The sequence below is a fragment of the Anas acuta genome, chromosome 25 (assembly GCF_963932015.1).
Source record: "Anas acuta chromosome 25, bAnaAcu1.1, whole genome shotgun sequence".
NCBI classification, from domain to species: Eukaryota; Metazoa; Chordata; class Aves; order Anseriformes; family Anatidae; genus Anas; species Anas acuta.
The window spans coordinates 5,994,821-6,014,710 of NC_089003.1; the positions used below are offsets into that span (position 1 = coordinate 5,994,821).

General features: G+C 54.1%; 2 protein-coding genes across 2 annotated transcripts in view; one reads left to right on the forward strand and one right to left on the reverse strand.

The window, feature by feature from the left end:
* MYO1D (myosin ID) overlaps positions 1-15,428 on the forward strand; it is a 156,223-nt gene extending 140,795 nt beyond the window's left edge. Inside the window, exon 22 of the mRNA XM_068660901.1 lies at positions 12,978-15,428. Within this exon, the coding sequence (XP_068517002.1) occupies positions 12,978-13,134 (157 nt within the window). The 3' untranslated portion in view covers positions 13,135-15,428. The remainder of the gene's footprint in view (positions 1-12,977) is intronic.
* Positions 15,429-15,926: 498 nt separating this feature from the next.
* CDK5R1 (cyclin dependent kinase 5 regulatory subunit 1) lies at positions 15,927-18,492 on the reverse strand. Its single transcript, XM_068660904.1, has one exon. The coding sequence runs from the start codon at positions 18,360-18,362 to the stop codon at positions 17,472-17,474; it is 891 nt and encodes a 296-aa protein (XP_068517005.1). The 5' UTR covers positions 18,363-18,492; the 3' UTR covers positions 15,927-17,471.
* Between the last annotated feature and the right edge of the window lie 1,398 nt (positions 18,493-19,890).

Below are 19,890 nucleotides of genomic sequence, written 5' to 3' on the forward strand. Positions count from 1 at the left end.
TTTAAAATCCGTTTTTGAGCAGTGCCTACTTGCGTTATCTCCTCAGGCTCCCCATAAAGGTCCTGGGTGTGCTGCTGCCCCCAGGAAATAGCAGGGAAGTTGCAATTGCTGCAAAAACTAAAACCTGAGTGCGATGGAGCAATCAGGAGGTCCGTGCCCTGAGTCACTCTGACTCGTTGCTTACCTTTCCCCTTCCTGTCTGTCATCTGCTGGCTAATGATTCTTCCCTGCCTTGTTTGGCAGGGTCTGGTACTGGTTTTAAGCCGCCTTTGTTTCGGGAGGCTCCTGGCACGGTTGGGTGTTGTGCAGAAAATACCCCACTGCCTGCAGTGTCCTCGCTGCCACACCAATCCCAGTCAAACAGCTCCCAAGGGGAACAGTGCTAAAAAAAAATAAATAAAAATCACTATGTTTAAATGCTTCTTGTTTTGGCTGTACAGAGAGGCATTTTTAACAGCAGGGAGACCTCAGCCAGACTCCTCCACATGAGGCTAAAAGCCTGTCATTAAGAAAGGAAGGATTCAGCTGGACGTGGCGCTGTGGATCCAGGAAGGGGAGGGGAGGGAGGCTTCCTCACTCACCCGACATCGGGCACGGTGACCTGAGCACACCCCATCCCTGCGTACTCGCCTTCGATAAAAATCTGCGTTGCGCTTTTGGAAAGGACCTGAGGCTGAGTAGCTGTGATGCTGCCTGCCCGAACCACTGGGGAAAATGTTCTCGTGCAGTGCTGGTTGGCTGTAAAACTGTGACCTTTCATCAGATGCTACGTGATAAAATCGTGCTTTGCACAGGCAGAGTGAACAGGAATGCTGCTTCTCCTTGGGAGAAAAGCTGCAATAGAACACAGCACAATAACACCTCTTTTTTTTGTGGCGCTCTTGTATCCCCTGAAGCTTTAGCTAATTTCTCTTTTTTTCTATTAAGCAATATAAGCAAGGGCGAAAAATTGAGGTTTTCAGATCAGATCTGGAAATAGAGAGATAGGATTGAGCACAGCTGTTCCAGGTCAGAGGAGCTGAGGAGGAGAAGCAGCCCTTGCTGATGGAGCAAGGTTATGCCTGTGGCCAAGGAATGGGCTTCAGCGTCAGAAATCTCCTTCGGGTTAGCCTTGGTTCAGCTTTGCTGCAGGGCAGAGTGGTCCCAGGAAGCCACCTCAGCGTGCTGTCCCCTCATCCTGCACGAGGCAAGTCCTGGTGACACCCAAGCATCCTCTGCACCAGCTTCTGCCATGGCAGCTGCAGGCGAGCAGGACTATCCCCAGGGAACTTCAAAACAGCCTCATGAAAGGGCGGCGTAGGAAGGGGAATTCATGCAGAATTAGCTTCTACAGGGGTTATATAGGGTGCACCGAGCCGCAGTCGCGGGAGGCAGTAAATGAAACCAGCTCTCGGTGCTCTGCTCCAGCCCCTGGTTGGCTGGCAGGAGCAAAGCATCCGAAGGGATGATTAATATCCAGGTTGCTATAGCGACCGGGAGCCGTGGTGCTAAAAGCAGCCATTCTCCATCACCCCCTCTGTGCTGGCACACACGCACCGGCCGACGGGTGCTGCAGGAGCTCTGCCCGCGTGGAGCCATGGGTGCCCCCCAGGACGGCGGGGCCCTCCCACCTCCCACCCAATTCCTGGTTTTGAGGAGCTCGATGTGCTCGGGACACAGTGGGGCCGCCGCATTTGGCCACGCTGCATTTGGGGGCGGCTGTGCCAGGCATCACGCCGTGCCAGCCACGGGCTCGGTGCAGCACGGTGATGCAGCCCTGCTCCCCGGCCCCGTTCGGGGCTCCATTCCCCACTGGCAGCTCCAGTGTCATCACGGGTGAAGTCGGAGCCGGTACTGGCAAACCGAGCGTGCAGCTTCGCCCAAGCAAAAAACCCACTGATATTTAATGGCTGCCCAACAGCCTCACCTCACCTGCACAGGTTGGTCCCAAAGAATAAGGAACCCAAAAGGAGGAGAGAATTTCCAAAGCCTCCGCACTTGTTTTTTCACAGTAATTGTGTGTGATCTCCCTGAGGCTGAGTGGCAGTTTCCACCATTTTGTGACTGCAGACCTCTGCCTGCCGATTTCAGAAGTGTCTGTTTGAATTACAGCCCTGCACGTGGTAGTGGGGGAAGCGGAGCTGCTCCTCCGTCAGGCTGGCTGTGGGTTGTGGCTGTGCTGACAGGGTGACAGCAGCACTTTGCTGCAGCATGGCTTTCCAACCTAATGCACACAGCTTGTCTTCAAGTGTTTGACTACTGTTTGACACAAGGAAATCGTTGTCCCCTTGTAAGTTTGAGTGCTAAGCAGCTGAAGAATCCCACATTTATCATCTTCATCATCAAAGCCTTGACCTCTAATTCTTTCAGGAGGTGCGTGATGCATTCCACCTGACTGAAACACGCTAGATTGCTTTTTTCTCTTTTTTCCAAATTTCTCTGTAGCCGCATGAATTCCTTAACCTTCAAAAATTCAGGTTGCAGAATTTTATCAGCATCTGCCAAAGCATCCAAGAGCCTCCTTTCGGGAGGGGTGTGGCAAATGGGTGCCTCTGTGATGAGCCCAGGAGCCCAGCAGCTGGCTGGGTGGTGGTGAGGACCAGCGGTGGGAAGAGAACAGAGCAAAGCACCTCTGCTGCTTCTCAGCCTGTGCAGAGATCAAGGCCCATGATGTCAAAAATGGGAAGCCGGTCTGCGTTCATCTTCCTAAGTGGTCGTCTTTTATTTATGTGCCGGTGCATTTGTAATGCAGCATTCTTGGCGTAACCTCGTGAAGGAGTTGATGTGCTTTTACCCTGTCTATAGCCAAGGACTTTGAATCATATTTTTGGCACAGTGGTTTTTCATAAAATATGTAACGCTCAAGCGTCTTGTGGCCAGGTTTGATTCTACTAAAGTAGAAAGCTGGATGAGAGCTGACTCTCAAAAGCTTTGCCAGGCCTCAGAATAGCAGAGAAAATGTGGCTAAAAGGAGACTTCAGAAGAAGCTGCAGTTGGTATGTTTGTGCTGCACCAAGGGAAAGCTGCTGGGTTTAGGAACCGGGACGGTTTGAGTAGATGAAATCAAGTGGTAAAAGACATCCCCGTGTTGTAGTCCAGCTGTAACACAGGTAACCAGCAGCCTTGGAAACTCAGCTCCATGCTCATCCAAAGGCAAGCTGAACGCAACTGGAGCTGCAGAGCACATGGAGCCATCCGTGCCTGCCTCGTGTGGGCAGGGAGGAGCCAGGCTGCGAGGATGTAACAGGCTCCTAAAGGTTGTTTCACACCTAAGTAGCACACCCATTCCGTAATTATGCACCAGAGCTGGTTTCCACTCCTTTCCAAGGCAGGTACAGGTGCATTAGCCCCCAAAGACACTCCTGTTACTGCTGCAAACTCAAGGGTATGTGGGGAGATGGAGACGACTCAGGCACCTTTCCCCCTGTGAGAGGGATGCTGCAGACCCCAGATGTATCAGCAGCTCTCCCCCCTCTTTTTACTTTCCTTCACCTTATCTTGCAACATAGCAGCTTATTGCCAGTCTTTAGCATGTGGGAGAATTCATGTAAAATTTATAATTTTTAGCTTCAGAGAGAGCACAAAATACACGGAATTCTGGAGTGAATTTAACTCCTGCAGTGCTGAACTACACACAGGGACTGGGGGTGAAGGAGTGGCTCTGTGGATTTTGGAGCAGGCATGTCCTTGTTACCCCGAGCAATTAAGCCAGCAGTGCAGCATGCTGGGGTGTCTCCTGTTAGGGTGCTTGGTCAGCAACCCCTGTCTGTGCACGGCCCCTGGCAGCTGGGCACTTTGGTGGCAATCCTGTGGTGGCTGGGAGCCACCTTTTCCATTACCCACTGGAAATGGGTATTTTCCACACCCACACAGGGCTCTGAAATCATTCACTTTGCATGCTTGAGAAAATAAAATATTTAACACACTGCATGTGCTGCTTGCTTTTTTTTTTTTGAAAGCCGCTTTGTTGATGAGATTTCCCAGGAAATACCCTACTTAGTGAATGCATTTTTCAACCAGAAAACCATTGGCCAGCTTTAGTGAATGCTTTGTAAGGGATAAATTACATCAGGCTTTGAATGCTGAAGACACAAGAAGAGAAAAAAGACAGAGCCTTCTCCTTTTGAAGTGCACATGTGAATTTTCCAGCTTCTATAGGAACAGAATTCGGGAAGCACCAGAAGGAGCAGGTGCCAAGGTCAGGGCATGGTTTGCAGCAGAGCTCAGGTTCCTGATGTGCATCTCCCCCATCCCCACGCTCACATGGGAAGCAACGATCATGCTGCTGGTTGAGCAAAGCCACAGTCTGCAACAAAACAATCCTTTCCTTGAATTTCACCTGATGCGGGTAGTTAAGTTCACGTTGCTCCATCAAATTTTCCAGGTGGTTGGACCCACCATGCCTTCTGCTTGCAGCCAAAGTGCTGTCTCAAAAACACTTTTCGGGGCTTTCCCAATGTAAAATGCACACGTTGGGTGCCATCCTCCTGGGTAGTAAGGCTGGCTGTTGGGCTGGGACATCGTGCTCATGGACTGTAATTGTACAGCCCTGCATGGGGATCCCCCGATCACCGTGGGGACCCTCCTTTGCCCAGGAGCAGGAGAATCAGCTGGCTTTGCTGGAAGAGATGGAAATATTTTACAGCTTGATGCTTTCCGGAAAGCTTTCTCTGGCTAGTCGGAATGGATGCACGAATGCCCGAGTTACTAAATAAATAAAGAATGAACTGCAACTCGCCTGTGCTGCTCTGGGACCACCTGACCTTGGGTTCAAGTAGGAATAAATGCATTTTAAGAATGAGAGAGTGAATCATTTAATGGACTAGGTTTGTTCCTCAGGCACTACCGACAGCCAGACGGGAAGCAATATACCTGGATCTGCCACAGACGCATCAGGAAAAAAGCACATCCGTGTTATGGCAGCTGCTGTCTTCTTAGGAGAGCAGTTTTTATGGTTTAGACATGAATAAAAGGAATGAGACAGTGCACTGGTTGGGTGCCAACAGACCAGAGTATTTATAGCAGGCTTTTCTTCTGCCTTGCTATGTGGCATTGGACATATGTAACGCTCTCCCTTGAGAATATTCATTTTTTTTAGATATTAAGAAATCTTGTTTTTCATTAAAATGGCAAGAATAGAGTTGCTGACGCAATTCAAGCCTGATGTTGTAATATGTGGTACTGTACGGTTCCCAAAACTTCAGGCAAGTGGCTCTGTGGTTTACAGTGGTAAATAGATGTCAGCATGAGCTGAAGAGGAAAATGACACATGGGCAAGTCTGAGCCAGAGAAGATTTAAAGCCACTGTTCAAGGGTAGTGGCGGCGCTGTCAGTGGCACCATAGGGACTGCAGTTTCTAGCCTGGTCATTCTCTCGTAGATTAAAAATGGCCTTTGAAAAGGCGTCTTCCAGCTTCCTGTGTGATTTGCCTGAACACAGACCACGTGGCACAGAAGTGCATTAGAAATAAGCCGCAAACATTTGTTAGTTTTGAAGGCTGAAAAAAAACACAGGGTATCGAGTATCATCTGACTGCGGATAATTTTGAAAAATTACTGAGAAATGGCCAGCTAGAGCCACATTTAACTCAGCTGACCTTTGGTGGCATTAACATGCCTGCAGGACTTGTTCTGACCTTTGGCTGTGGAAATCTGCCTTTTGATCCTGACTTGAGATCTCCTTTATTTGTGTCTGTCTGCTCCGTATTCTCTCTCCTCCATAGCTTTGACCTGTCAAATCCCAGCCAAGGCCACCTTGCTCAGAAAAGCCCAACCACGCAAATAGTGCTGGGTCCCTAAAAGCAAGAACCCACGTGAGAAAACAGCGCCCTGGCTGTCTCATGCTTGGCTCTGACTGCGTGAGACCTTGGACTGTTTCACAAGGCAGGTTGTGAAAACCCTTTGTGGTTCAGGCAGTTGTCACAGCCCTGCCGTGCACGTGCAAGTAACGTAGGGCGAGCAGCAGATGGGTGACATGCTGCCTGCCATGCTCACGTGTCCCCAACTCCTCCGGCTGCTCTTGAGCTTTGAGCAGGGAGGAGTGATGTGCACCCAAAAATGGGTCCCAGCTCATCCCCGTACCCTGGGCTTCTCCCCTTGGGGCACCAAGCCTGTGGGATGAAGAGTAGAGCCCGCTGGCTTGCTCTGGGGGTGCTCCAAAAAACATAAGCCCCTTTGGCAGCATGGAGAAGAGGTTTCCTTTATTCTCACTGTCAGCACTCATACAGCCCTGCATGCAGTGCAAGGAGGCAAAGAAGACATTAAATTATTTTCTCGGGTACACAAGGTAGTAAATCACAGCTTTTAACCTCCCATAGCTACGTGAGCCAGTGTATTTTAATGAGAGCTGGATGGGAAAAGGTGTTTCTGCCTCGGATGTCAGGTCCCAGCAGTGGGAATTCGAGCAGAGCACAGAAGGATGAAGTGTGCCAAGGAGTCACAGGGCCGATGCTGTTGGCATCATCCAAGTCTTACTTAGGGAAATTTATGCTCCGAGTGTGTAAATCTCTTCTGGAAGTGGGACCCAGGGCTTTGAAGCCATGCACACTTCACTTTGATGGCCCCCCCGAGAGGGAGCAAGCGGACACAGCGTGCCGGAGCGTGCCGCAGACTCTGCACAGGGCGCATCTCCCCCTGCAGGGAGGTGTCCCCAGGGCTGTTGGCATGTGGTGCCCGCCGTGCTGGTCCTGTGCACGGGGCGACTCAGACAACACAGGGGGAGATACAAAACACACATCCAGTCTTGGTGCTGGTTCTACGTCTGTACGTGCCGAGACCAGCTGTTCTTATTTTTGTACCATTGAAGCCATTGTGGTGTTACAGCTCCTCCGACCACCCACTCCCTCGAGCCCAAATACCCGGTATCATTGTCCTGCAAGCTGCAGCAAGCCACAAGTGTTCAGAGGAGATACACCCTGTCCCTCCCTGCCAGATACACAGCCTGCAGAGGCAGCACTCTATAAGCCCTTCTGCAGAAGACATTTATCTTTTCCACAAATGACACCTGTTGTAACTCAGATATGTAAATGTTGTGTCCAATCTCATTTTAGATCCTGCTTATTTCTTCTCCCCTCTGTGCCATGCAGTAGCAGTGAGTGGCACAGCTGCAGTGACCCACAGCAGTAACACATTGCCTGGGAATGTGCTTGAACCCACCTCGAAATTCTCAAACTTGCTGTTTGGCTTTCTGGCTTTTGTTGGAAGTAGGGACTTTAGTAGAAACAGAGACTTGAGAGCTGCCTGTTTTTTTTAGCCCTCTCTAGTTTTTAATCACCGCTTCTTACGTATCTTCTTCATGCAGAATATAGCTGCTGCTTTTTTTGGTTACTTTTTTATAGCCTCCCTTCATCTGTGAGCCTTTGTATTTCTTCATCTCTGACCCCCCCCCCCAAACGCTGCACCCGGTAGCCAGATGAGCCGGCAGCACTGACTTACATCAGGTGTTACAGCTGCTCAGGATTTGCCATCCTGCTCCTAATGCTCCCCAGCAGCTTGTTTGCAGCCACATGCTGTCATGAAGCCTTAGCCCAGTAGTTGCAGTGATGACTCCTTCCAGAGGAGATGCCTTGATCTGAGTTCTAGAAAGATTTGCCCATTTAAAAAAATCCCCTCTGAAATACATCACATTCGCTTTATTGCTGCCGAGCCCTCATTTCACACTGCACAGCATGCTTCAGTCACCTCATTTAAATCCCTGCCACGAAAATCAGATGCTCCCTTTACTCTGTTTTCCTTCTTCTGTCCAAATTTTGATTTCTGAACAGAACTTCTTCCACACTCCACGATTGCCCCAGCTGCCTCTGTGCCCCCCGCAGGCCGGATCGCCTGCCCCTTCTGCCGCTTCCCCGGGGCCCCGCACTGCCAGCACGGCACCGCGCACGTTCACGGCTAAGTGAAGGGCATCACATCGACTACTGCTCCGTTTCTATGCCTATTACAGTTCTTGCAAAACGTTGGAAGTCATCTGTGCTTGCTCTTAAGCATCCTGTGTGTTTAACATTTATTTAACAATACATTGATTTAACTTTCTGCCCGCTGTCTTTGCAGAAACTCCCTCTGATCTTTCTCCACTCTTTTTCTCCGTTCGTTTTGCTCCCCACCACTTACTGGAGACAAGATGCTTTTGTACTATCAACAATGTTGACAGATGTCTGTGGCCATTTATGCGCTACTTGGCTTGTGTTTTCCCTGAGGTCCTAGATTAAATGCTCAGTCAAAACTCTCATATTTCATGGGCCAGCAGTCTGCTTCCACTCTGAGTCATCCCTTCTCTGCTGGTTTCCCTTTTGCCGGCGTTTGCCCAGGTGTCTCACCAGCTCCCACCGGACGCCTGACGCCGCGCTGGCTGCAGGATGTGGCTGCTCACGCACGCGGTGCTCAGCCCGCGCGCCTGCTCTCACACAGCGACTGCCCCAACCATTCCCCGACAGCATCTCTAACAAGTGCAGGGCGATGGACCGCAGCACAGACGGGGGGCAGTAATCTGATAAAGGCAGTTTGTGTGCGAGGATAGCTCGGGGCAGGAGAAGGGAGAGAAGTCATGCGTCCTGCAGGGCTCGCTGAGCCGTAAAGCTCCGTAGTAGAGAGAGGCCCCTGCACACAACCAGCTGGGAGCAGCGTGTCGAGGGGGAGGCTGCTTCCACCCAGCAGGACCATTGTACGAAAAGATCTATGTGGTCGCAAGCCACTGAGGCCTTCACATGGTGCTAACGCCGTTATGACCATGCAGTTCCTCGCCGGGCCAGATCCTGCCTCCCACAGGCGCTCTCTGTTTGTACTTTACACCTTCTCAGTTTCTTGCCTGGGTGCTGGGGGCTCGCGTTTCTTCCCCAGCAGGCTCTCAGCCAGCACTTGCATCTCGCTGCCTCTTCTAATGGAATAGTTGTTAAAAATAAGTAATTTTATTTCCCAGAAGCTGCCCAGCAGCAGCATCCATCATTTTGTCCTAATTGACTTTACTTCCGTCAGCTTTCGGGTTGCGTCCGGGCTTGGTGAGCAGCCAAACCTGCCATAAAGCAGCTCCGATGGGGCTGTGCTCAGAGGCAGGGCTGTGCTTGGGATCTATGGCTCTGTTAGCCCTGATGTTGTGTGCCTGGTCTCCTAAATGTGTGCCTGTGCAAGAGAGATGCCAGGAGCATCTTGGAAGCCCATTAAGGACTTACTAAAATAGAGGGCGATGCCTGGAACAGCCTCTGTTGTGCAGGTGGAGGGGGCTGGAGGCAGCCCTGGGGGGCCCTGCGGGGCCGATGTCCTTGGGGCAGAACCAGCACCTCCATGGGCTGCGGCGGGGGTGGAAGCAGAAGGAGGAGGTCAGGGGGCTTCTCCTGAACTGAGAACACAGCATCCCAGCAGGAGCTGTGTGTTGGTCGCAGGAGCTGGCTTTGAAGCCGTTCTCGGTAAGAAACCGCACCTGACCCCAAGGCAGGAATGTAGAATCAGGTGGATCTGTGTGCACAGGCTGCAGGGAGCGACTGGCCGTGGGGCTAAAGCTCACACACACGTCCTGTGCTCCTCCTCCACAGGCTGGGGAGGATGTGGGGTTAAGAGACAACTCTTGCGAGTCAGAGGATTTGGGTTCAGCTCTTCACTCTGCCGCTGCATTCCAGCACCGTGGGCTTGTCACTTAGCTCCCTGCACAGTGACCGTGTCTTCAGCAGGGGGCTGGCAGTAAACACCCCATTCAGTTCTGCCCACCAACCTGGAGACGGTAAAATATTCCGTCTTCATTGCAAACCCCAGGTGTTCCTTTAAATTGTCAGGCCAGAGGATGACTAGTATGCAATTTGTAAATTCAGAAATGTTCCTCAAATCCGAGCAACCATGGAAATGCTTATGGACTTACAGCAGGGACGGTGAGACAAAGACCAGTTTTATGTTTCCAAGCTTGAAATGTAATAGTGCAAGCATTCTTCCACCTTAATTTCACCACAACAACCCCATTTTCTGACCGTGATTTGTCTTACTGAGGTGGAGAGGTGGAAGAGCAGAGGACAACAGTGGGACAGGATTGTGCAGTGAGAACTCAGGCCTTTCCCCACGCTGTGCGGAGGTGAGACTTGTCTCTTTGACAAGTCTTTGTCTCTTTGAGCCTTTGCTGCCATCACTTTCTTGCTCAGTTTGACCTGCAGAGCACCGATGGCTCCCCACAGGGTGTTTTCACTGCGTGTTGCCCTCAAAATGCTTCGTTGGACTTTCAGGATTGGAACTGGACCACCTCCATCTCAGACTCTTCCTACCCCTTTGTGACCCAAATTCTGCAGGAACTTGGGAAGCGTCTTCCCAGTTGTGCTATCTGCTAAAATCAAGTTGTGCCACTGAGCTTTGGGATGTCTTTTACCTTAGCTTACTGGCTGATGCTGACAGCTGTTCCTTCCCTTTTGGACACTTATGAACCATCTCACTCCAGGACAGCCAGCATCTGCCATCTCCCCTTTTTGCCGCTGCACCCACAGGTGTGATGCAAATGTGACTGATGAACCAGGAACCAGGCTGAGATTGTTTCCAACCTCGTCTTTGTTGGGACTGACCTAGCACAGGAACAGCATCCAAGGGACGGAAGGTCCCAGCACATTGAGCTGCTTGTGGAGCTGGTGGCAGGGTTCAGCACTGCGTCACTGTTGGGGAAGACCAAGGACAGGGTTTGTGATCCTTCGCTGGACTTGCAAAGGGTTCTTTGGATGCCATTCAAGGGCTGTCCTGCTTCCCAACAAAATGTTTGGAGGCTGAAACCTGTTCTCACATGAAGAGCAACATGTGATGAGGTGTGGGTGAGTGCTGGGATCTGGATCATGTTGGGATCTGGAAAACATGGGGAGGAAGAGGAGCATGCACTTAACAGACATTTTGAATGGAGAGAAGATCTCCATAGTCCAGTATCCCAGGACAACGTTAGTTCATGTAGACTTGTACTTAGTGGAGTCTCTTTCTCTAGCAAGAGCTGACACCTCCAGACGTTTAGCTTCTTGCCTAAGGTTGCCCAAACACAGACCCCAAAATACATCCAGGAACATGTGAGTTCCAGGTCTGGTCCTGCTTGTGGTTGAGATTCAGCTGGGTGACATTCTTCTCCCTTGGCTTGGGCTGGCTTACTGCTGTGCAGAAGGGTCAACAGAGTTGAACTATTCGTGGCTGCAGAACCTCAATCTTCTTACCTGCGGTTTGGTGAGGGCTGCAGGAGAGGAGAGAGGAGACCTCAGCACTTAGCCCTGCTACAGACGCTTCGTGCTAACCCTGCCTGCCAAGCACACGATGGCAGGAATCTCCAAGAGGCCCTCCTGTGTATACGGCTTGTTCTGCTAAGACATGGTAAAAATAGCAAACTAAGTAGGGATTTTAGCCTCAACTCACTGCGGCAAGAGTAAATAAGTATTAAATACCTGGGACAACGTGAGGGCTTTGTGTGCTGCTGCCCTGCCAGCACCTCTCCAAACAAAACAACCACTCAGTATTTTTAAGGGTGGTGAACTGCATAAAAGTGCTGCTTTTTGGGCATGATGCATCTTGATCAGTCTGCGTTAGTGGTGTGGAAATGAAGCCTGTGCGGTTCAAAGGGCTTACACCACATCACTGAAAATACTGCAGCAGCTAAAGCAAGGCAAGTCCTCATGTCTGTGAGCTAAGCACAGCCAATACGCAGAACAGAAACCCAGCGTATCCCCCATGCTGCATTCAGAGCATGGCGAGAGGCAGTGGAGTCGATGCTGCTGAGTCTTCAAAGCCCTAAATATTGTGCTAGGAACTGCTGGAAGTTCAGCAGGATCTGAAGCACGGGTGAAGTTGCAGGAGGCTCTCCCAGAGGCCAAATTCCTGGGTTTCTCCTGCATCCCGAGGCCAGGGGGGCTCACAGGGACAGGGCGTTTCTCTTGCTGCTTCACTCCACTGCTCCGTGGCGCCTGCTCCTTTCTGGTACAGAGGGGATGGCAGCAGAAGGTGAATTGCCTGGAGGCAGTGAGGGAGCTCTCGCGGTGGCCCTGATGGCCGTGGCATCTCCATGGGCATCGCTCTGCACAGCAGGGTCTGCCTGGTCATGAGCATCCCTTGGCGCAGCTGGCTCCACGGCCCAGCACGTGCAGATGGCTCTTAGAGGTGCATTCGGAGCCCTGTTTCCTTCCTCGGAGGCCAGCAAGGGGCCTGGTGCTGGAACAAGTTCTCCCCGCACCCAGGAGCATCTTCCCTGTGCTATGTGTGAAATGTCTCAGTGGGATGGGGTGGCCCCAGTGCAGCTGCACATGAGCACTGGGAGTTCAGCTCCAGGCCAGCCATGGCTGGTTGGAGGGTTTGGATTTACCACTGAACCCTTCCTCTCTATGCCAATTGCCTGTCTGGGGAGCCAGGGTTGTTTTCTTTCTTTCTTTTTTTTTCGTTTTTCTTTTTTTTTTTCTTGCTGTGGACTTTATTTCTTCAATTCATGTGGAATTTATTTCTTCATTTTTAGTAACAAAGCTGGGTTAAAGGGTTAAAAAAACTGGGAATGGTTTGCAGTGACACAGTCCTGTCCCTGCCTCTGAGCAGGGCGCTCTGACCCCGGGAGCTGCCGGTCCGTCTGTCTGTCTGTCTGTCTGTCGGTCTGTCAAGGAATTCCCTCAGTACGGCAGGAAAAGCAATAACAACCTGTGCTTCTCTGAGCTACATTAAGCTGTATTTGTAATCTGCAAGCTTGGAACGAGGGATGTCCTTGCTGTTTTTCTAATTTTAGAGATGGGAGTGATTTTTCACAAGGTCGTTCAGCAAGTGGGTGGCAGAGCTGGCAGCAGACCCAGGCCTTCTGCAGCCTTTGCTTCGGCCATGAAGCAGAATCCCCCCCCCCGGCGGCGCTGGTCCCGCTGCTGGAAGCCCCTCGTGGGACACCCTCTGCTGAGGGGCAGGCAGGGTCTTGGCCAAGGCCCAGAGGCCGGGGGCCTCCTTGGTTTTAGTCTTTCTGCCCTGCTTGCCGCAGGACGTGCCCTGACCCAACAGCACGGCCCGACCCTCACTGACGCCTCCTCTCCCTTTGCCTTGCAGCGAGAAGCGCGCGCTGCAAGTCAGCGTCACCAACCCGGTGCAGTGCAGCCTGCACGGGCGGAAATGCACCGTCTCCGTGGAAACGAAGATTAACCAATCCCAGCCGGATTTCACCAAGCATCGTTCCGGTTTCATCCTCTGCGTGCCAGGGAATTAGCATCCACGCCACCGGCGCAGCGAGCCTGGGGAGAGAGCGGAGGAAAAACAGACTGGGGCCTTGGTCTCCCTCCCCGTGCCTTGGATCTTTCAAGGGGAATCACGTAGAGATGCTCAGCTGTGACACAGTCATGCACCCAAAAAGATCTCTAAAGCCAGAGGTTTAGCAAACCCACATTCAGGAGAGGGTTTTGCTACCATATGCAACAAAGGCTTAAAACAGCCAGTGTGGCCTGTCGCCACCTTACAAAACAGGCCAGAATATCAGGAAAGTGCATCTGAATTATTCCAAAAAAGCATTTATCGGTACTTAGCCCTCTCCTCCCTTTCCCACGTTGATTCTTCAGCCCTCTCCCCTGTTCCCTTCTGTGTTTGTCTGTCATTTTGCAATATTCTGCAGCCTCCACCGGAGGAACCAAAGAAACCGGCTCAGGAAGGAGCCTGGCGATAGGGCACCACATCCTGATGGGGACAGAGCCCCCTTTGGAGAGGAGGGCGGGTGTCTCTGCCGAGGAGCCGCCCGGCGCTCCCCCAGCCCCGCACGGAGTCGGGCTGGTCGGGGACACGCAGCTCAGAGCTTCCCTGCTGGCATCCAGGAGCACAGAGGCAAGGTGGTGGGAGCCGGGCAGTCCAGCGCAACGGGGAGTGGGATTCACAGTGCAGAGGTGTTGGTTTTTTTTCATCTGTCTGCATTGTTTGTGCCTTAATTACCCTCTCCAGTGACCAAAGTGGGTTCCCATTTGGACCCAGCGGCCTTGCAGAGTTTTCATATGATCCCATGGCTTCTTGGTATCCCCAGTGATGAAGTTTGGTGAGGGCTGTAAGGAAGCACTGGCCGGGTCTCTGCAGGGGCCTGAGGGTCCATGGACTGGCCCAGCGCTGCCCCACTTTGCACTATGCAGCCGCTGCTTCTGGCAGGGCAGGAGCACAGACCCGGCTGCAAGGCCGGGCCCTTCCTCGAAGTTTCCTGGTTGGGTGTCAGCAGCCCCATTGCCATCACCGCGGCTTTTCGGCCAGCACCACCTTTAGCTGATGCACAGAGCTTGGCTAACCTCGCTCTTGGTGTTTTGTGTTTACGTAGGGTCGTGGTTTCACCAGCTCTCCTCTGTGCCAGGTACCCCGCCAGGCTTTTTATTTAATGCCAGCTCAGGCTGTGGAGGTGGTGTTTGAGCAGAGGCAGCTGTGGGACTGTTGGGATCCCGTAGACCAGGTCCTGGCACTGCTGGTCAGGTCAGGATTTGCAGCCCCTGGGATGTTCCCCCATAGGTGCAGCTGAGCTCTGGGCTTTTAGGAATCAGACACACGTAACAAACCCTAAATAAAATGCTTCAGAAGCCATGCCGTGGCCTTGGGGTGCAGGGGCAGCCTTTATCCCCAACCAGGCTGAGGTTGATGGGACCAGAACCCAGAAGCCTGGAGCCACATCCAGCCACTGGTGTCTGCTTGTAGGGAGCTGCTCGGGGACGCAGCATCCCACACATGGGGGCTGCCCCGCAGCCTCCAGAGGCCCCTCCAAGAGCTGGTAAGCACCAGGCACCCTCCAAAGGCTGCCCCACAGCTCTGTGGCAGCGACGTCCCAGCTCCCGACCATGTCCCATGCCCCCTGCCCTCTGCCCCATGCCGAGTGCGACCACCCAGGGCCCCCCACAGCCCCTTGGCCACCTAATCCCAGTTTGTGCCCCACAGTAGCAGCAGTGCCACTGCTGAAGCCATCCCACACCTGGGCAGGAGGAGAGCGTGCGTGCCTTCATCCCGAGGAAGCGCCAGCAGGAAAGTCCTCGCCATTGCTGTGCCTTTCTATTTGCACTTCTCGCTTTTTGTATCTAATGGTCCCAAAGCCTCCCTAGTGACACTAACCCATAGGCAAGGTAGTGGCAGGAGTTTTAATCAGCACTTTTATACACTATCCCTCCAACGAAATGGTTGTACTGAATCATGATGGACAGCAATAAATCGCGTGTGTAGGAAATTTCTAATGCTATGAGATGAGATAGCAATATTGTATGAGATGAAAAATGTCTTTATAAAATATATTATCTGTTCCTGCTCTGGTTTTATATATATATATAAATATATAAAATATATATATTCCTGTTTTTTTTTTTCCCATAAATTAACTATTTCTAAATTGAATTTTGATTTTTCAGCCTGGGGCGATAATGCAATGAACTTTTTTTTTTTTTTTTTAAAGTAGTTGATATTTTAATGTGTAAAAAAGCAGAAAAACCTACTATCATTGACCTGGGTTTTTGTTTACATAATTCACTGTCATAAATAAAAGACCAATTAGTTGCATCCCACTCTTGTGGTGCCCGTTTCTGACCAGTAAGGCGTCGCGGGGAAGACGATGCTCCTGACGCATGGAAGGGCAGTGGAGTTTCCAGGCCCCTTTCGGCACACTCAAACCCACGGTTCACCTTCACGGGGCGGCAGTGCTGCAGCAGGGAGCCTTCGGCACCTTACAGCTCCCGGCTCAGTCCAGTCTTGCTGTCAGTGGCGCCGTTGTCTCCTCTCGTCGTCCTGCGCCTGTCCCCTCGCCCCCAAACGCCTGCTCTGCTGGCAGCCGCGTCGGGACAGCCCCACTGCTTGCTCAGCCCACACCGCGTACCGAAGCCACCGGTGGCAGGGTGACCCCGGTGCCATTAACGCGATTAAGGCGCGGGCGCAGCTGATGCATTAAACCCCTCCTTCGTCAAGGCAAATCCAATTTTCCAACGCTGCGACGCGGGCACGGAAGGCGTCTGACCCGCACGGGTCGCTGCAGAAAAGACTCCGCCACGAAACGCTGCCGTGTAATGGATGGTCAGTGCATTTTATTTAATCAGCACAGTACAAAAATAAATAAAAATAAGGGGAGGGGATTAAATTACAGGCACACTGAGCCCCATGACACAGTCTGTCAGGTTATAAACCACACATACTTACAAACGCACTATACACATACATACAAAATGAGACAAATATAAATTAATAAGTAACAATACCCACCAATTTGGTCAACAAAGATCTACAGAAGAGATTGCACTAAAAAAACATACGTACACATGTATAATTAGCAGGTTCCAATGTACAGCGATGAAGAGTTTCAAGTGAAAAAGAAAAAGAAATGGCACGTCATTCCTCCCTCTCGCTTGCATGTTTAACGACCGATGGACCAGAACTAAACTAGAACTGTGCACACGAAGAAAAAAAAAAAAAAAAGAAAAAACTTATCAGTCCCCAGGCCTGATAAGGGAATACCGGCTCAAGACTGCGGTATCGGGGTGGTGTCGGGTCTTTGTGCATGGGTGTAATTTTTACAGCCATCTCTTGTAAGGTTTTCTTTTGATTTTTTTGTGTTTTTTTTTCCCTTTTTTTTTTTTGAAGACACAAAATGCTTCTGTTTGCATGCGCAATACCACTGTAAAAGCAACAATGAAAGAATAAAGAAGGGTTTCTCCTTTTTTTTTCCCCCGTAGGTTAGTATTTTTGTTCTAAAAGTATTCATATAGCAGCATGTAGATTTCTTTCCTTGCTTGCACACTCAAGTAGATCCTTACACAATACTCATGATCAGTGCACGATGGGAACAATACATTTCACATTGATGTAATGATACAGTAGCAGTTATTTCCCTACCCCAGACCCACTCAGAAATCCGAGTCTTTTCAAAGAAAATAAATAACGGGGCGGGAGGGGCGGGGGCCAGCCCGGGGCCGGGCAGCTCGGCCCGGCCCGGCCCTTCACAGCTTCGTTCCGTTCCGATCCGTTCCTTTCGGATCCGATCCGATCCGTTCCGATCCGATCCATTTCGATCCGTTCCGATCCCATCCGCGCCCGCGGCTCCCGCACCGGAGCCGGGCTCCCGCTGGCGGCCGCCCCCCCGCAGCCGGCGGGGCCCGCAGGGGTCGCTTTTTTTGCCCTTTTTCCTTTTTTTTTTTTGAAATTTTTTGTTTTGTTTTTTTATCCCATTTTCCCCCCTACCTGCTCTTTGTCTCGGCCGCGCTGTCGCCGGGGCCGGGCCAGACCGGGGCTGCCCCGCTCCCCCCGGGCGCCCCCCCCTCCCCCGCCGCCGCAAGCCTCTGGGCTTTTTTTTTTTTTCTTTTTTTTTTCCTTCTTTTTGCTTTTTTTTTTTTTTTCCCCACCCGGTTTCGCTGCAGCCGAGCTGAGCCAGCCCCGGAGGACGGGAATATTGGGGAGGGGGATGATGGAGAAGGAGATGGGGGGGGAGGGGCGAGGTTTCCGCTCCGCCGCCGCTTTGCTGGGCTGGGGAGGGGGTCGGGGGGGGTCCCCGGTCCCGGATCGGAGGGGGGTCGGGGGGGGGCAGCCCCGGGGGCGAGGCGGCGGCGGCGGCGGCGCTCACCGGTCGAGGCCGATGAGCAGGCGGCCCTTCTCCTCGGCGCCGCTCTCCTTCTTGAGGTCGGCGAAGACCTGCGTGAAGAAGTGCGGGTCGGCGTTGACCTGCAGCATCTTGGGGCTCATGAGGTCGATGATGGAGAGGCAGCGGTCCCAGAAGGCCTCCTTACAGCTCTCCACCAGGAAGGGCTTGAGCGGGTAGGAGATCTCGTTGCCCATGTAGGAGTAGGAGAGGTACAGGCAGGTGAGCAGCACTGCCTGCAGTTCGTGGTCGCTGGCCACCTCGGCCGAGATGACGTCCCGGCACAGCATGTAGAGGAAGACCACGTTGGCCGGCGTGATGAAGCCCTGGTCCTGCCAGCCCTGCAGCAGCAGCGAGCGGTCCACGGAGCGCAGCCAGAGCACGGGGTCGGTGGGCGAGAGGTGCTTCAGGCGGTAGCAGCGGCGGCACAGGAACTCGCCGAGGCAGCGCAGCAGCTCGCTGGTGGACGCCTGCACCACGACGCGGCGCGGGGTGGCGGCGGCGGCGGGCGCGGCCGCGGGGGCTTTCTGCGCCGAGGCGAGGGCGGCGGCGGCGGCGGCGGCGGGGGGCGGCGGGGCGAAGGTGGCGAGGTTGGCGCAGGAGAGCGACTTCTTCAGGTTCTCGTTGTTCAGGTGGGTGACGTTGCTCTGGTAGCCGCCGTTGGGCTGCACCTTCTTGGAGCTCTTCTTCTTGGCCGAGACGGCGGCGATGCGCTTCCAGGGCAGCACGGAGATGAGCGAGTGCCGCTTCAGGCCCTTCTCCTTCGCGTTCTTGCTGTTCTGCACCGCCGTGTAGTGCCCCACCGTGGCCGCCCCCTCCTCGAACAGCGGGGCCTTCCGGTAGCTCGGCGACAGCGACAGCACCGTGCCCATGGCGCCGGCCGCCCGGCGGGGCCCGCCGCCCGCCCCGGCCCCGGCCCCGGCCCCGGCCCCGGCCCCGGCGCGGCCCCGCGCTCGCTGCCCGCTCCGCCGCCGCCGCCGCTCAGCGCCGCGCCTCGCCCCGCCCCGCCGCCGCGCGCGCTCCCGCCGGCGCAGTGCGCGCCCCCGCCGCCCCGCCCCGCCGCCGCCACGTGCGCCCGCCGCGCCGGCGGGAAAAGGGGCGGGGAGGCCCCGCCCACCCAGCCCGAGGCCACGCCCCCGGCCGCGCCCCCTCGGCGCCGCCGCGCCACGTGCGGCCACGGGGGGGGGGGGGCGGCGAGAACGGGGGGAGCCGGGGGAGGAGCCCCGGGGGGACCCCGGGATCGGGGGAGGGAACCCGGGGGAACGGGCCCGGGGCCGCGCCCAGCGCCCCGCCCGGTAACGCCGCCGCCAGCACCGGGCGCAGCTCGGGGCCGGCCCCGCAGCGACGCCCGCAGGCGGTGCCGGGGCAACGCAGCCGCTGTCACCGCGCCCCGGGAGGGACGGGGTGAGCGGCCCCCGACCCCCGCACCCGGGGCTGAGGGCACGGAAAAAAACGAGGTCAAGGCCCCGGCCCCGCTGCTGCTGCCGGTGGCGGGGCCGGAGCTGGGCGGTGCCGAGCGAGCGGAGCCCGGGCAGGCAGCAAGGCCCTGAGACCCCCCCCGCTGGTCCCCCCCCCCCCCCAGCACCCCGGGTTTTTCCCAACACCCGGAGCTCCACGGCTGCAGCTCGCAGCACGAGGGTCGCACCTGGGATCCCTGTGCAGCAGCTCAGGATGCCGGGCAGGGCTGGAAAAGCTGCACCCGCAGCGAGGCCTCAGGCCGGGGAGCAACAGTGCTGCAGCCAGGCCACACACACCCCCCTCTGCACAGGAACGAGGAAATCCACGAGGAAAGGCCTGGCCCCACACACCGGGAACGCCACGTGTCCCCCCACTGCTGCATGCGGAGCTGGTCCCTGGTGGGCTCCTGCCCTCCCATCCCCGCAGCCAGCTGCAGAGGATTCCTGCAGCAGAGCAGAAGGGGACTGGGGCTGTGCAGGGCCAGGCCCAGGGGCACTGCTCTTACCAGGAAAGCCCCCAGCTGTTAAAAACATCACCCGAAACCCTGCAGCATGAAACACACCTTCATGTGAAAGCCTGGTTTTTAAGTTAAGCCTGTGAAGGCTAAGCTAAAAGGGTTTAACAAGGCCTAACCTTTGAGATCATTTGGCCCCAGTTTTAATAGGGTTGGACATAGAGGCAGGTGCGCGGATGCCTAGTAAAGCCCAGCTTCTCTCGGAGAGCTGGAATGATGAGCGTGCCATCAGGACAGCGGCCCCACAGCCACATGCCCCAAACCCCTTGCCATGCTCCTCCTGTCTGCTCACTAGCTGCTGGTTTGGTCTTCCCTCACCCTTTAGGAGATGATGGCCAGAGCTGGACAGCGCCCTCGCTGAGGACACATGCAAGATCTCCACCTTTTTGTGCTCTTTCTTCACCTCAGCACCTTGTTTGTGCACATAA